The sequence below is a fragment of the Acanthisitta chloris genome, unplaced genomic scaffold, assembly GCF_000695815.1.
Source record: "Acanthisitta chloris isolate BGI_N310 unplaced genomic scaffold, ASM69581v1 scaffold45, whole genome shotgun sequence".
Lineage (NCBI taxonomy): Eukaryota > Metazoa > Chordata > Aves > Passeriformes > Acanthisittidae > Acanthisitta > Acanthisitta chloris.
In genome coordinates, this window is record NW_008674034.1 from 16,936 (window position 1) to 34,677 (window position 17,742).

Genomic DNA, 17,742 nt, shown 5'->3' on the forward strand with positions numbered 1-17,742 from the left:
TAACCAGAGTTTCTTTGCTTTCATCTAGAACCTACAGCAATGAAATATATTAACATATGATGGTAACAGCTTCAGCAAGATAATTTTCATATTTATAGAATCATAGAATCATAGAATTTAGGGATTGGAATGGACCTTACAGATCATCAAGTCCCAACACCCCCTGCCATGGGCAGGGACACCTCATCCAGCCTGGGCTTGAACACCAGCAGGGTCAGGGCAGCCACCACATCCCTGGGCAACCTGTTCCAATGTCTCACCACCCTTATAGTAAAGAACATTTTTCTCACATCCAACCTAGGCTGTCCCTCCTTCAGTTTGAAACCATGTTTTTTTAAATGAGGACAGAGAGAATACTTATATGGAATATGCAGAAAAGCACAAAGACTTTCACTTATGCTGTTTGTACAAATAATAGTGATCAGAACTATTAAAAGAACATATTTTAAAATACTATCAACAGGAAAAATGCTGCCTTAGAAAATAAAAATTAATACATCAGTATATATATATCCAGCATATTCACAAATATGAGTGAATGTGTCTTCTAGTCATAGCAATAAATCAAGAAGAGAGATGGGATTTGGCTAAAATGAAGACATATAAATCAAAGTACTCTTGTTTTCCTCTTATTTTTGACATCTTCACTCCATTACACAGTGTATCTGGTAAAGCAAACTGAAAAGAATCCCACTTTTCCAGAATTGAGATTAAACCTCATTGTCCTGACTGCATCCCCACTGATAGAATCAGTACATTCCCTCTTTCTAAATGAAAATATAATAGAAAATCAAGATCATAAAACATCTCAGGAAGAGAATAAAATAGTTTTCTGTGTTCAGATAGCAATTTACTTGGAAAACATATTCCAATGAATGTCAAGTGTTTTACACTGAAGACTGCTTAGCTGACTGCAGAGAAGTCTGCCTTTGCATTAGCAACTCTGTGGATTGAGTACACTCCAGGATGATGCAGCATTAGATTGCAAGGAGTTTCTAAGTTAGGATCAAATATAGTCACATAGATTTGTTCAAAACACTATAAAGACTTATTACCTACATGGCCAGTCATACAATTGTGAGTAGTTCCAGTAACTTTCAGACTTTATCATGTCAAAACATCATGACTCTAACAGATCTTTTCAGTTCATTATGGTGGATTGAAGGGTCCAGATCAAGTAAAATATCCAAAGTGACAGAGTATTTAGAAGATATCTTAATTTTAAATGTGCAAGTTTTATTTTCTTCACTTTTTAATAATGAAGTAGATAGTTTAAAGCAAATGAAATTAAGATTACATTTAAATGGGTTCATCTACTTGTTTTGTTGATGCCCCAAAATAATGAAATTTGCACCAGTTTATTCATACTGGCTATTAATGAGAATATATTTGCTAATAGAGAAAATCTATTTCTATTTTATTTTTACAGACAACAACATTAATAGGTCTTCTGAAGACAGCTAGACTGCTGCGTCTGGTGAGGGTAGCACGGAAATTGGACAGATATTCTGAATATGGTGCTGCAGTTCTGATGCTCCTCATGTGCATATTTGCACTTATTGCACACTGGCTTGCTTGCATTTGGTATGCCATTGGAAATGTAGAAAGACCTTACTTGGCTCACAAGATTGGCTGGTTGGATTCTTTAGGAGAACAACTAGGGAAGCATTACAATAAGAGTGATGCAAGCTCTGGACCATCCATCAAGGACAAATATGTTACAGCACTTTATTTTACCTTCAGCAGTCTGACAAGTGTAGGATTTGGAAATGTGTCTCCAAACACCAACTCAGAGAAAATCTTTTCCATCTGTGTCATGTTGATTGGCTGTAAGTAGTTTTATCAGGATTTTTTCATCTTTTTTTTCTCAGTGTTTGAGCAAATGGCTTAACATTATAAGCTAATAAGATTATAATCATGCAGCCGGAAGGGCAAATTCCCAGGGAAAGCAATGTTGTATGCAAAAATATGTTGTGACTCATTCAGTGTCAGGAAGTAGTCAACTTCCTTGACTACTCAAAATCTGTTATACAAACTGTCAGAAGTTTGTGTTGTGTATCAGTGTCTGTAAGCAAATTCTGTGTAGGGTAGGAAGCTGAGTTTTGAGCAGATTTAGGAATCTATAGGCCATCATTTATTTTTTTATTTAGACACTGAACCTACAAATGTATGCATACCTTCTAACTCTAATGTTTGTTCTTAACTTGTTCCTTTGTTCCTTGTTCTTAGTTCTACAAAAGTTTGTAGAATTAGGTGAAAACAATTTACAATGCTAAATTCAGGTCTACAGATATCTAAAGATAAAAATTACCAATTTGATTATGATATAGTGTTTAAGCCTCATCTGCTAACTGAGTAGGTGCTGATACAATCAAATCAATAAAAAGCTTCAGGTAAACCAATTCTACATCTGAAAATGTAACTAGTGTCATCTGAGCTGTTTTGCATACAAAGTATATTGTAAGAACTGTTGCATCATCTGCAAAATCCAATGATATAAGTAAGTTTTGTTTCTGTTTAATACAGCATTAATGTATGCTAGCATTTTTGGAAACGTATCTGCAATAATCCAAAGACTCTACTCGGGGACTGCACGGTATCACATGCAGATGCTGCGAGTAAAGGAGTTCATACGCTTTCATCAAATCCCAAACCCTCTGCGGCAGCGACTTGAGGAATACTTCCAGCATGCGTGGACATACACCAATGGCATTGACATGAACATGGTATGTTGTTCTGTTTTTCAGGCAGAGATGCTGAAAAATAGATAAATGCATGAAAATTTAGAAAGAGATTGTAAGTCTTTATTATTTAGAAGCTGTAAAAGTACAAGCTTAAGAAGGCTGTATATATAGCAATTATTGAGAACCAAGCCAACACAAGTTTGGCATCCCAACATTTAACTGCCTAGGTTATCACAAGCTATATCAGAAATCTGAATTCTGACTGTGCGTAGGACAGCTTGACAACTGCAGGTGACTACTATAAGCTTAAGTGGAGAAAAAATAGTCATAGGTTTCTTATTTCAGACATAGCTCTTCCAGGATTTTGTTTGTTCTTCCACCTGATTTTCCACTTCCAGTATCAAACATGAGTATCTGTGTTGGTATCTACAGTTACTATTCTATAAAAATTGTGGCAATCAATTCATTTTCAGAATCTTATCATGTAATCCAAAACAGATATATTGGAAATGGGTTCACAAGAGGACCAAGCAGGTTTAACTGCTCTTTTCAAAGTGAAATATTTGAATCACATGAACATCTGAACAGTAGTTCACTTGCATTCACAACCACATGATTCTGCACTGAAAATCAACACAGTACTACTAGCCATCCACAAACTCATTTAGGAAGTGGCAAGGCACAGCACCCATATTTTCTGTTCTTGATTAACAAAAACCCTATAAACTCTCCTTATATAAATACATATATAGTGTGGCCAGCTAAAAAGAAATAGCAATCTGCTAACAAGTAAAAGTAAGCATCTATATTTCTGGCTTATTTTCTGGAGACAGCAACATTTTTTCTGAAAAGTTGGCATCAGTTTGAGGACACTGAGAGCATTGTGCATCTTAAGGATCTGTGAATCTGTGTCTCTAGAGGGATGCTTTCCATGAAGTTGTCAAGAACAACAAAATCTATACATTTTTGTAGCAATTTAACTAGAAATCAACCTCCAAAGTTTTGACATAAACTCAAACAACTTCCGTGAGGTATTTATACATACATTTGTAAATGACTCTCAGAGTGGTACACTTTTATGCAGTAAACAGAAACAATGGTCTTGATTAAAAGCTTTTATAAGGCTGAATCACTGACAGTTTGACTTTATGGTTACCATTAAGTAAAGCAGATCTTAAAAGTAAAGCAGAAAATGAAATATGTTGAGCTTCACCTCCCACTTCCATGAGTGTCCCCTCCAGAGGGATAATATGCCCAGTGCAGGACAAGGATATTTTTATAAACCTCTGCTGGGGATTACTGCAGTGGAAGGCAGCATCAGTAGCTTCATCCTGTGTGGCACTGAGTGGCCATAATTCCCTGGGATGACAAGGGGATTGTGGGGTACTCAGCACTCTGCAGGATCAGGCCCTTAAGCTGCAGGTGGGTGCAGACTAAGCCTAAAGTAGCTCAATGAGTTATTTCTGAAGATATTACAAAATCATGTATGCCTTAACTAATTCATTACCACTAATGGATGTACTAAGAGCACCTGTTTCACATGAAATTATAACTGGATGTTGTCAGGTGAGACGTTGCATAATGCAGGAATTAATGTACGGGAATTAGTCTTGGATTTGTCATTAATGTGAAATAACAACTAAATGGATTAAACAGCCAATATTCTGCAACATGATTGTGAGGCAATATGGAGGCTTTGTTTTAAATAAAACATGCAAAAAACCCCAAGTTTAGTATCTTGGTTTGTTATATTTTATTTCTTATTCTGTTCACAATTCTATCCCTCATGTTTTATGGCAATCACTTAATTTTCTTTAAAAGTGAGTTTGAATGTATTACACTTAGTGCAAGGGTAATATAAGAATTGTGTGATTTATGTTGTACTTATGAAAGATTTATCTCTTTCCTGTCTGCTTCACACCTAAATACATGGAATAACACCACCCACTGGTAAGAGCAGGAGGTATTTATATCAAATTTAATTCCAGTATAAAGTGTGGAGAATATCCATGTTATCTGTCGGGTTTGGAGCTTGTTCAATGCTTTCTAATTTTAATTGTAACTTTGCATGATGAAGGGGTAGATAGCAAAGGGAAATAATCCGAGTAGAATCAGATGTGGGGCAAAATAGTTACTAAAAATTAGACGTTAAAACTACTAATCTAACCACATTTCTTAATCACTGTTTTACCCCACAACTCAAGTCATGCTTCTCTGCCCAAAAAAGGTCATGTGCATATTGGTTTGCATTAGATAGTTTGCTCTGTAGGAAAGTTGCCATGCTGCTGATCATTCTGCATTTTCCTTTGCGTGAATGCTGTTGGTTCAAACCATATATGCATGTTAGCACAAGCACAAATGAAGTTTTCCTGGCTATAAGCCATGTGCATATGAGATGGACTTGCATGTGTTATCTACTTAATTTTGCATGAAATATTTGCATTTACACACCAAAGGGCTAATGCTGTCCTCAGACAAATATGTTTGACTCCTGCCAATATTTACTGGGAGTTTTTTGCAAATATCTGAAGGCAGAATTTGATCCAATATCTTTTCTTTTTTTTCATTTCATGACTGAAAGCTGAAAAAAAAATCAAAAATTTAGTCCTCTTTCTCCTTTGAAATATGAAATGCATGAATAATTTACATTTTATATATATATATATGTACATGCAACATATACACACACATATATATATAAAAATAACATTGGAGAATATATTTCAAAAGATGCTTTACATTATCATCAGTAATATATTTAAGAATTCAGGAAAAGTGGAAAATTAAAAAAACCCTTTTAACCTCAGGAGTAATACTGCACTATGACTAAACTTGATTTTCTAAACAAAATACTACACTTTTGATTGAAAACCAGAAGATAATACCTTACGCTCATTACAAATGGTTAAACTTAAACTTAGCTTTAAGGATCTGCAGGTGAAATATGCTGAGAACCTTTTTTATTTGTTCATTTACTCCCTTCTGCTTCATTTCTACATCTTTTTGATTATGTTCCATTACATAATGTATTTTGATTAAAAACAGCTCCACATAATTATGGATGGACTGGATAAACAGGATTTGGGATTTATTTTAATCTGGATAAAAATCTTGAGTCTATAGAATAAGCATAAGTTAAATCATACCCCTGCAATATACACTGGCAAAGTCAAATTACAAAAAAATATATTTACAATGCATATTGTTTCATGAGATGTCACCAGTGCCAAAGATTCAAGTTCTTTTTAATTTTTTTAACTATCCTGTTCTGTTTTTCCTAAACTCTCTTGCCTTCTTTTCCCCCTTTCATTCCCATGTTATCAGTCCAGCACTGATAATAGCATGCCTATGATGCTTACCCTAAACAGATGACATATTTAGTGTCTGAGATACTTTTTTAAGTTATGCATGTATTTTTTACAATCCTGTCCCACCCCTTCTTTCCATGGATCTTCTGTGCATCTGAATAGCTTTATCCATTTATTTTGCATTTGAAAAGAGTTCAAAAAGTAAATAAGTGGGACAAACTTTGAAAAGTGTTTAGCCAAATCTAAACATGACTGAAAATTTTGGATGTGGGACAGATGTCTTTTTATTTTGCGTTTTACCCAGTACCATGAAAAAAAGAGAGAAAATTAGAATTTTTATGCATAAAGCATCCAAACAAATGGTCAATTTTACATTTGTGATGTTGTCTTGGCTACAGTGATCATGCAGGTACAACAGAGCACACACCTATCTTGAACCAGCAATGCTACTGTAGCAAGAGAAGGGCAGGTTCATTTCTTTGTTAAGGTTTCTTTTGTGAGAAATTGGCCACTGGCACCTGGTTGACATCACTGCATTTGTTATTCTTGCTTTTCCTCCCACTATGATCCTTCTTATGACAAAAAGAGTTCTAGCAGTAGAACTATTGCCAGTAATATATTTGAAGCAGAGAATTAGAAAAGTAAATTAGAATTTAAAAAATAGCAAGGCAAAGTTCTTTGTCTCATCAGAAGAATAATCCAAATGAGATGTGTTTGGAACAAAAAAATTGTAAGTAAATGGTTAAACAGAATGAATATTTAATCATGTTGGAAAGTGATACTGCTGTTTGTCTGTCAGAATGGAAATCATAAGACATATAAGTCAGTCAGAAAGTACCTCAAATATGATTAGCTGTAAATCTGTCTTTTGATTCTCTATAACAAAACCACTTAAAAAAATAAATGCCTACATTGAACTGTTACAGAAAAGAAAAAGTCATAGAAAAAAACTCCCAACTTTCAAGAATGTCAGTCTGTTTACTAAATGATCCATTATCAGTTTCTCACTGCATTGGATTTTGTGGTCTAGCATCTCAAAAGAAGAGCAATTAACAATTTTGCAACTGTCATATTTTTGAAAAGATTCAGATCTGGTCAGGTTCCAACTTCTACAGACTTTAAACTTTTACGTTGTTAAGGGAGTCAACAGTTGAAGAAGCTGAAATAATTTTCTGTCCTCCTCATCCAGCAGTGTATCATATCTCAGAGATCACCTTTCAGATGTACTCAGAGACTGTAATAAGATTATAGAATGATCGGCTGCAGTGGTAGTAAATAAAAACATCACACATCTGTGTCATGGCAATGATTGAAAACAAAAGATCCTAATTCTTGATAAGGTTGTCAGTCTTTAATCTCATTGAAAGGTGAATTAGCTCATCATCACACACTGCCTCTCTTCTCCCTCAGCTGTTGTAAGGAACTCTTTCATGTCCTAAAAATTAAAAATTAAATTAAATTTAAAAAATCTTCCTGTATGAAGAAGAGGATTCGTCAGAAATAATCTTTATTTTATGTGCAGCCCAAGAGCTGCTGAAGATGAATTATTGCCACCTGTGACCTTGTTCATTTTTTCTAAATGGTGAAAGGCCTTGAAAATATTTCAGCATTCAACTTAGAGAAAAAGTTAATTTTTGTAATTAATTATCACCGAAATAGTAAATTCTAAATTCTTTTTAGAAACTGAACTGCATTACAGAAATGTTTAGTGTAGATTAAGATGTTGTTAAAATCTGACATCCAAATATTTGTGACAGAACTAAATCCCACACTACATTCCATCAGAGGCAGCAGCTACTGAGGAACAGAGATCCTAATTCAAAACCTATGCAGTGTAATCTGTGTAGTTAAAGAGTCTCAGATTAGTCCTAAAATTAGAAGTCAGAAAGATAAAAATTTAATACATAGGTTATTTCACCAAATATACAAATTTCTATTAATTAATTTCACTCATTCTTATAAAACAAACTAAGATAAAATGTTTGGTTTTTATATGAAGTTCAAATTTTATTATTCAAACTTTTTGAGAACTTTATTCAGCATTTGGTGATGCCTGAGGTCTCTATTATGCAGGTGGGAACCAAATAGAGATTAAGTATGTTTAGTCATGACACAAAGTATATTTATTCCTGCCTCTTTGTACACTCAGCTGCTCTAAATTTTTTGTGTGTTAGTTTTTGCATGGATCAATTTCTCAAACCATTTCATGAGAAGAGATCAAGACAAGGCAGGAATAAACATATAATATGAGGAAATTTTCAGTTTATGCTATCTTATATTGTCAGAGGAACTTGAGATCCGACCTTTATCTTTCCCTCTATATGCTGAATACATGCCACTAATAAACAACTGACTGATTTAAAGACAAGAAAGCCTTAGTCAAAATGAGTTTCAATATACTCCGAAGAGACACAAGAGCCCACATGCTCCCTTCAACTGCTGAATGGCATTTATTGTTTGATCTCACCTATATTTCACCAGAGAAAATATATGACAGAAGATTATATGCAGAAGTAAAAGAATCTCTTTGACTGCCAGGCTGCAGGGACTGGAGCATCTCTTATACTAGGAAATGCTGAGAGCTGGCGCTGCTCAGTGAGCCTGGAGAAGTGGAGGCTCACAGGAGATCTCATCGGTGTGAACAAATACCTGAAGGGGGGGTGTAAAGAAGGTGGAACCAGGCCCTTTTCAGTGGTGCCCAGTGACAGGACCAGAGGCAATGGGCACACACTGAAACAGGAGGTTGAGTCCAAACATCAGGAAACACATTTTTACTGTGAGGATAACTGAGCACTGGTACAAGTTGCCCAGGGAGGTTGTGGCATCTCCATCCTTGGAGACATTCAAAAGCCATCTGGACATCATCCTGGGCTACTAGCTCTAGGTAACCCTGCTTGAGCAGAGAGATTGGACCAGATGGTCTGCAAAAGTCATTTCCATCCTCAACCATTTGGTCATTCTGTTGGTATGGAATGTGGTAAATCCCAATTTGCTTCAGTTTGGATACTTTCAAATATCTTCTGTGGAATAGATGTCAAGACCTGTTCAGAATGAGGACAGAAAATCTAAAAATTGTCATTAATAATATATCATAATAATATCATTGCCCCAAACAGTTGCTCATTGTCTGAGGTTAGGGCACATAGATGTGTCCAATTCTGTTGTCACAAAGGTGTCTGATACATGTCTGAGTGAAAACTTCTTGTCATCTTGAGAAAGAGAAGTTAATGAAGCTGGACTCCTCCTCTTATGAAAGATCACATTCTTCAAGGCAGTATGAATCATGTCCCTACTATCCTCACTGAACCTCAATCACTTATGCCATGTAAAATGTTTTACGTCTCTCTGAATGAAAATTTCCTCCTCTCTAAGCATGCCACATAGATAAACCAATGTTATTTGACATGGAATAAGTTTCATTCCAGACAGGAAGACACAACTGTACTTGGATTTGATAACTATCAGTGAGAGACAACTGGAGCCTATGGTCATAGCACCCTAACTGATTTTCCTTTTCCTTTCCTTTTTCTTTTTTTTTTTTTTCAAGGGGGCATGGTTGAAGATGATTTTATACCTTGTTACATGTCTTTTAAAAAAATATCTCTGTGTATCTCTTGAATTATGCATGAGTTTTGATTCCAAACATTATTCTAACCATGAGAATCCAAGGTTTTTCTCACCAGGACCCCATGGAGTCACAATTGAGGAGATATTGAGTGTAACAATAGAAACATGTTAGGAAAGAATGGAGCAATTGAAACTCAAACCTGTATTCAAATTATGTATTAGTTTTGGAATTTTCACTGATAATACTGTTATTAAAGAGCAATTCGAGCATTATAATTTTCAGCTATTTTATTTTTGCCTTACCTAGTTCTGTATTCATATAATTTCAAGACAATGCTGGCTTTTAGTTCTTTAGAAAAGTTTATTTTAAATTGGAGTGACTTAAGTGTGTTTAAAGACTCAGAACAAATGAAAATAAGTGAAATGAAATATGTAGAGTTTTATTATTTTGAAGCTAGTCTCACAATTTTGAAGACTGGGTGGATTATTTTCTAATAGTTAGAGTGTACATATACTGTATTGATGTTGATTCCCACATTATAATTTTCAATACAATTGTTCCCATTACTAAAATCTGGATATTAGGAATGCACATGGAGGTTTGGGTTTGCAAAATGTTGTCTGTACTGCACAACATAAAGTTTAGTTTGGAAACATCAAATTCTGGTTAGTGTCAGCTACTGAATTGAGATTAAATAACTCACTATATACACTGTGTGCAACATGGAGCAAAATCTCCTTTTACTAATGTAGCTTATATAACAATGTTTAAACAAATTTATCTTCAGATCAGCATCTTTCTTGCATTTCTAAGCTTGTATTAGTGGAGTAGTCTCAAAAACAACATTTGGTCTTCCTTCTAGACATTTGATAATTGTGATGTTAAAGAGTAAATTGCTTCCTCTCTGATGTATAAAATTATTTTAGAGTGTAAGCCCCATGGGGCAGGGACTTTTTAATCACAGGTACTTGAACAGAGGTGGGTATAACTATTAACTAATATGCAATTATTTTAGAACTGTTTCAAGTATAAAGTAATTCTCAAAATAATTTTTTCATTAAAGGAGTATCCAAAGTATCTTCAGAAATACAAAAAACCACACATGGTCTGCATGGGTTTTGCTTAATGGTAAAATGCAATCCCTTGATAAATCAGATACACAACCAATGTGAAAAATTAATACAATTTATTCTAAGATGTGCTCCTAACTTTCTAACAATTCAAATACCTCTTCCTGTAAGTACTTCTGAATTCAAAATAAATTCCCTATTTCACATCCTATTAAAATGGAGCTCTTCTAAATTGCATTCAGATGGATGTATAGCAAAACAATTAATTCAAAATAGGTCTTTTATACTCACATGACTAGAGAACAATTTCAAAATAAACACTTGCAATTTTTCTCACCTGTATCATTTGATTATTATGCATTTGGTTATCAGTTTCTCATTATCATTCAGTAAATAAGTTGCTACAACCGATTTCAAAATAATTACATTAAAATAAAAAGAGTAATTGGATACTAAGCTATTTCTAGTGGTGTGATAGATACTGAAAACAGTGGCACCACAGAAGCTTTTCATTTATCATATTTTCTTTTGCTTATTGTTGTTGAATGCTGGCTTTTTCTGAGGATGTATAACATTTCATGTGGTAATGCCCTAAAGTGCATACAATTTTTTTATATATGTGTGTTAAAGTATTCTGTTTGTTATTTCACAGCATTGATTTCCATTAACAATCATAGAAACATTTCAACTCAGTTAAAGGTACTATTTCATTTGTAAATCATAGCTTGGCTTGTGTGGACAGAAGCCTCATATCGGAGATGTGTTCATCATCTTCGTTAGCAAGGGATATGAGTTGTGAATATCTTTGTGCAATAAGAGTGGCTGCACAGACCTTTATTGTGCTGAAGTAAGAATTAATATAGCAACAAGTGAATGAATTTTGGATATATCTTTGTTCCGTGCAGAAATATTTACATGTTTATAGAAAAACAGGTCAGAGGATAAACAGGAATGAATTAATAAACTGCTCTAATAACAAAAAGACATATTCTGTTCACATTCATAAGACTTGTAGCATCAGTTCATGTTTTGCCTTTAGAAATATTCAACAATTGTAGCTGGTCCCAGGGAACGTATATGACCCATTCACATCATTGAGAGCAGCTAACAGGACGTAACAAAAGAAAAGGTAGTGCATGACAATATGTCAGCAGACAGTTACAAAGGTGGGCAATTTTCCCATGAAGTCAGTAGCAAAAATGTTTATTGATTCTAAAAGAATCAGAGGCAATTTAGAAAAGCTCATACATAATGGCCATGTTGTAAATACCTCACTTCTTTCCTTCTAAACAAAATTAACATGTTGCCATGGTAGCCAAGAGGAATCCCATGGTTCTAGTTCAGACAAAGTCCCATTGTTCTGAGTAAGAGATGAGCAAGGACCACAGCAACTAGCCCTGTGGTTTCCTGAAGTAATCATCTGCCTATGCAAATCTGCATAACATCTTTGTTTCAGTGGCTCATGTTGCTTTTTCCAATAAAAATCTAAGTCCTGCACTTACAAGCAGAATATATTTAACACAAAATCTCTGTTAAATGCCCTCTCTCTGAAAAATATCTGATTTTCCTCAGATAGCTCTCATTTTACAAATGTAATGGTTATTCAAGCAAAAACCTCTCTTGTAATAAATGTTGTACTTTTACAGTTGATAAAAGAGAAAGACATATAAGCCCAAATGGGTGAAATTCGGCATGACTCTCCCTTTAGCTGTCTTATTTGTTATTTTACTGCAGTATATTCATTCATATACCTTGATGCCATTTCTTGCAATGAAAGAAATCTTACTAACATATTTTGTAACCACTACATAGATTAGCATTTACATTAGTACACACATTGTATAAGCTTTGTAATATAGATTACAATATGCATTTGTTGAATTTTAATATCCTGACAGCTCTAGGACCCACTTCTATTTGTATGTCACTTCTTTCTTTTTGTCCAGGAAGAAAGCATAAAAATTATATAAAGCAACTTTCATAGCATTTATATGTCTTTTCAGGTCCTGAAGGGGTTTCCAGAATGCTTACAAGCTGACATTTGTCTGCACCTCAACCAAAATTTGCTTCAGAATTGCAAAGCTTTCCGGGGGGCCAGTAAAGGCTGTCTTCGAGCTTTAGCTATGAAATTTAAGACAACACATGCACCTCCTGGAGACACTTTAGTGCACTGTGGAGATGTTATCACTGCTCTTTATTTTGTGTCAAGAGGCTCCATTGAAATCCTTAAGAGTGACATTGTTGTAGCTATTCTTGGTAAGTAGATTATTACAAGGCATGGTAAAAGAGTCAGAGGTTTGAAAAGAAATATTTGGTATTGTTCCAGGGAAAGGAAATTTGTAAATGTTTTATTCACTGTTATTTAAAATCAAGCAAATAAATAATTTAAGGAGAAAATTTTACATTCACGTGCACCAAAGAGCCCATGTCTTTGGATACCTAAAATATAACAGCAGGAGTGAGTAAGCTGCAAGTTGAGGCAAGCAGATATTAAATTATTCCAGTTCTGACTATGCTGCAAGAACCAAAGTCGAGGAGACCCTTTTCTTGAACATTGATAAGGGTATTGAGTCACATAACCCCCCTATATGCTAACTGGAGAAATCTACTTTAGACATTCAAAATCTCTTATAGAGGTTTTCAGAAATGCTTGTTTCTGCCCACTGGGCATGTAACAAAAGAAAACAATAACAGACTCATCTCATCTAGATATAACAACACCAGGATTTCCCCCATATTTCATATTAACATATTCTTTTTTGTATAGCATGGTGAGTTACCTGTTTTCTTTCCTAACAAAGTTGGCTCACAGTAATGCTCAGTCCAGCTGGGAGCTCAACTGCAACTGCTGATAGCCAGAAAACCAGTAAGACTTAGTTAGCTACAGAAATTTTTAAAGTAAAATAACTAAAACCCTACCTAAACAAGACTACAGATTTGTTTCTCCAATTTAATATTCAGTAATAAGAATACAAAGAATAGTTGAGTAGATAAATAAGGATTTTGCCATACAGAAAGCTACACCACCTGTAATATCATTCAGATATTCTCCTTTCTGCTTATCGATCACTGTAGGAACTTACAGTCAGAAAAGTAACTGAAGTGAGATGTGGACCAGTGGCTGTATGTTGCTATTAGCCCACTTGTGACTGATTATTCTGCTAGAACTTTGCAGGGTGGATATGTGAGTAGAACAAAGGTGTGCCTAAAGCAATCCTTCCCTAGGTTTAGATAGTTTTATCAAGATAATTTGTCATCTCATGCTCTTTCATCTCATCAGCTGGGGCAGTTTTAGGCAGAAGCAAAGTAGGGAGCATGCCAGTATAATGCTGTGAGGTTTACATACCTGTATGAGTATCCTTCCCTGATTATAAACAGTGTGGTTCATCAAGGAGTTCATCTCTTACATTAAAATTTCTATAGCACTTGCAAATCAAAAACACCTGACAAGTTTAGGAATTCATCCATTTCTTCCTGGGCCAAATATGCAGACTGGTCAAGATTTTCATGTTATGCACATCAGATCCCTATGCTTTCACACTGCAGCAGAAACCCAGGTGTTTGCAGAGCAGTGCCACTATACCTCTTCCAGCCAAAGCTGCTCACACCAGCCCCACTCTCCCAGGGAATGGTGGGCCAGACAGAAAGGCAGGTGTACACAACTGCCACCAAAGGAAACTGCTCTATGAGCCTATGTGTAGCATGGTATATGAGGAAGGATCCTGCCTGATAACTGGCTCCAGTTAATGAGTCTGTGGTGTCTTGAAGAATTTGCAGAATAAGAGTAGATGATACAAATGAAGACTAGTCTGCAATGAAATCACACAGAAACCTAAGTTTATCAATGCTTAGCCAAACATTTTTGGGTAATTCCTCTTTCCGAAAAACCTACACACAGATATGGACATAAGAAATATTCAATGATTTGTCCTCCGGAGTTGAAAAGACTTCAACAGAGGTAACATGGATGATGCTTTCATTCTTAATGAGTATTGCATCTTCATAAAAGGTATCAAAGAGTTCTGATAAATGTTGGATTTGTCCCTCAGTTTTCCTCAAATCATCAGTGCTATCTGATGTGTCTGAGTAAAGCCTGATAAGTACTGACCTGACAACAGTAATTCTGTGTCAAATCATTAGAAAATACAATTTTTCTGGAATCTATCATCTCTTTCAGCTTTGCAGACAAGATGTAAAAATACTGCAATCATGTAAATACATTGCAGAGAAGGTATTATATGCCTTGAATAGGGACCTCTGCATTCATAAACATTTAGGCCAGAAGGATTATATTGGCTAACTCCTGTTACATTTCATAGTTTTATCTATCTGTTACACCTAATGATCTGTGGTTGCTGAAAGAAAGCAACAGGTTTTGATCTGAAGGCATAAAGAGATGAAAAAAATATCACTTTTTTGGCAGATTATTCCCATAATTAATCATTTTTATTGTTACAAATTTCCAGTGGAAAATTCTCTTGCTTCAATTTCTTTCAATTGGTCTGGCTATGCATTCCTTCTAGTATTCTAGAGGCATTGAGTATTGAGTAATTTTCCTCTCTATAAGGACATATGCAGTATAATCAGGTTATCTCTTAATCTTCTTGTATTCTTTAAGATCTTCACTGTAATTCAGCCTTTAAATGGTTTTTTACTTTTTTTAGCTGCTTGCTCACCCTGTTTTTAGCTTCTTTATTAGAGAATGGAGAAACCAGAACTACTTTTAGTAACATAATGTAAAAGGCACAAACGTTTAACAGAGAGGCAAAATCAACCCTGTATTCTTTTTTACAGTCTGCTGCTTCTGCCTGGCTATGACCACTATTCTTTTCCCAAGTGTTTTCCTAGTTCCCCCCAATCCTCATTTTGCAGGTAACCACTGAAACCCTTCATTTAGAGCAAATTTTCACTGGTCTATGGCTGCAGCTTCTCTGTATTGATGAAGGTTAGGTGAAAGATTTGGGGAATTTGAGCAATTAAATGGCGATGACAATTTTAACGAACAGGTTCCACGAATGTGTCAGCATTGATTGAAAGAACTGTAATGGTACCAAAACAGAGGCAGTCATGTCTAAAGATCTGCTGCAAAACACCTTCTGCATCTTAGATGTTTTGTATTCCCTCTGAAAAATATAAAAAATAAGTAATTTACTACTGAAATGCATTTCAAGTATGGTCAGTTCCTTTATGTAATTCTTAACAAAATGATATTACAGGTCAGACAGGTCCTAGGCTGTACTGAACAATAGAAATTACATCTTTGTCATCATAACAATATGATTTAAGTCTGCAAATAATGTTTTTACAAGGACAAGGGTACCTGCTCTGGTCATGCTGCTCTGATGAAACTGAAGAAAAATTGTGATGAAATTAGATTTTCATTTCATTTATTCCAGTTATATGCCTATGCAATTTCACTGATTTTCATAATTTCACTTTTAATATTTAATAACAATACTTTTGCTTTGCAACAACATATGTGCAGTGGTAATCTGATTGTATCACTTCATGGAAAATCAAGTACTCTACACCACTATCATAAAGAAATACATCATTCAATTTAATGGCTTATGTTTAAAATAATAATCTCCCTCTACTTTTCTTTCTGCAGGGAAAAATGATATTTTTGGAGAGATGGTACATCTTTATGCAAAACCAGGAAAGTCAAATGCAGATGTGAGAGCTTTAACTTACTGTGACTTACATAAGATCCAGAGAGAAGATCTACTAGAAGTGTTGGATATGTACCCTGAATTTTCTGATCTCTTCCTCACCAATCTAGAACTGACTTTTAATCTGAGAGATGAAACTGCAAAGGTACATATAATAAGTAATTTTTTTTCTTAATATTGGGCTGAATCTGTCCCACAGTAACAGAACTTGAAAATAGCATTTGAAAAACCAAGGTTAGCAAAATTAAAATCTAAAAGCCTGAGGCTAAATCCTATTTTTAAAAAATATACTCACCTGATTGCTCCTACTGAAGCCAGTTAAACTCGGCAGAAGTCAATGAAATTATTCAGATGATGTTAATCTAACAGGATTTGGTTCTATATTTAAATAGTATTAAAGCTTCACCCATGGGGATTTTGCTAAAGCCTTGGAAAATATGTTTTTTTTCAGATGACTAGAGCCTAGGTCACCGCAAGGGGAACTTTTGACACTAAACAAAATTGTACATCCATAAAATAAAGATAAATCAGATTATCCAGATTCATTCTGTGTCTAGCAGTAGAAAATGTTTAATTGCCTTTCAAACATGAATTGTTAATTCTCTTATCTTGGAGTGCACTCTACCTCCTAGGAGACTGAAAACTTCTAAGGGACTTTTCAAATTTCACTCAGTCTTCAGATTTGCAGCGATTTCTTGGTATCTCTTTCCCACAGTGACTGTCCTAAGTGTCCCCTTTTGCACAAATTGCATCTTCAGGAATGTAGAAAAATTACTAGTGCTTTCTTATTTCAGACTGACAGGGTTAGTCTGACTTGGGAAAGAAAGTGGAGGTTTGGCCAGAAGGATAGAGGGGTAAGCTATTGCCCAGCTCATGGCATACTGGGGCTGAAGCCTTCCCCAGAAGGTTGCAGCTACAGCAGCACTGGCCACCAGACATGGACTACACTGCCCACAGAATGGCTAGTTTACATTTGATTGATTCTGAGGTGCTGTTGTCTTGTGGTTTCCAATGATACTTTTAAGGACAAACAGAGGTTCAGTGAGAAGGAACTAACATAATTAGGCCTCAAAGGCTGTCTGAGAAGCAAGGAGACAAAGAACATTTAAGTTTTGGGCTGTAAATGATAGGGGACATTTTTGCTAATCACATATGGATCTTTATGTTTTTAAAAAAACTAAAATCACTATAACTTCTGACAAGAAATGTCTCTACTTTTTACTATGACCCCTTTTAAATAAGACATCATTCTGAAAATAAAGGACCAGTTATATTCTTTATTTTCAAACCATCCTTTTGTATGCATTATAAACATCATAATTATTAATTACAGGTGAAATACAACATAATGAATATATATTCTAGTGATAAATTTAGGTTAAAACTGAATGTCCACATATCTGAAAAATTCCTTGAGGATAAATTCACATTAATGATTTT

At 35.0% G+C, this 17,742-nt stretch overlaps 1 protein-coding gene across 1 annotated transcript in view; it reads left to right on the forward strand.

Moving 5' to 3' along the window:
• Positions 1–17,742, forward strand: part of KCNH7 (potassium voltage-gated channel, subfamily H (eag-related), member 7) — a gene marked incomplete at its 5' end in the record, with an annotated part of 46,251 nt that overhangs the window by 4,810 nt on the left and 23,699 nt on the right. The window contains 4 exons of the mRNA XM_009075149.1: positions 1,430–1,829; positions 2,527–2,726; positions 12,634–12,886; positions 16,242–16,447. Coding sequence (XP_009073397.1) covers positions 1,430–1,829; positions 2,527–2,726; positions 12,634–12,886; positions 16,242–16,447 — 1,059 coding nt within the window. The remainder of the gene's footprint in view (positions 1–1,429; positions 1,830–2,526; positions 2,727–12,633; positions 12,887–16,241; positions 16,448–17,742) is intronic.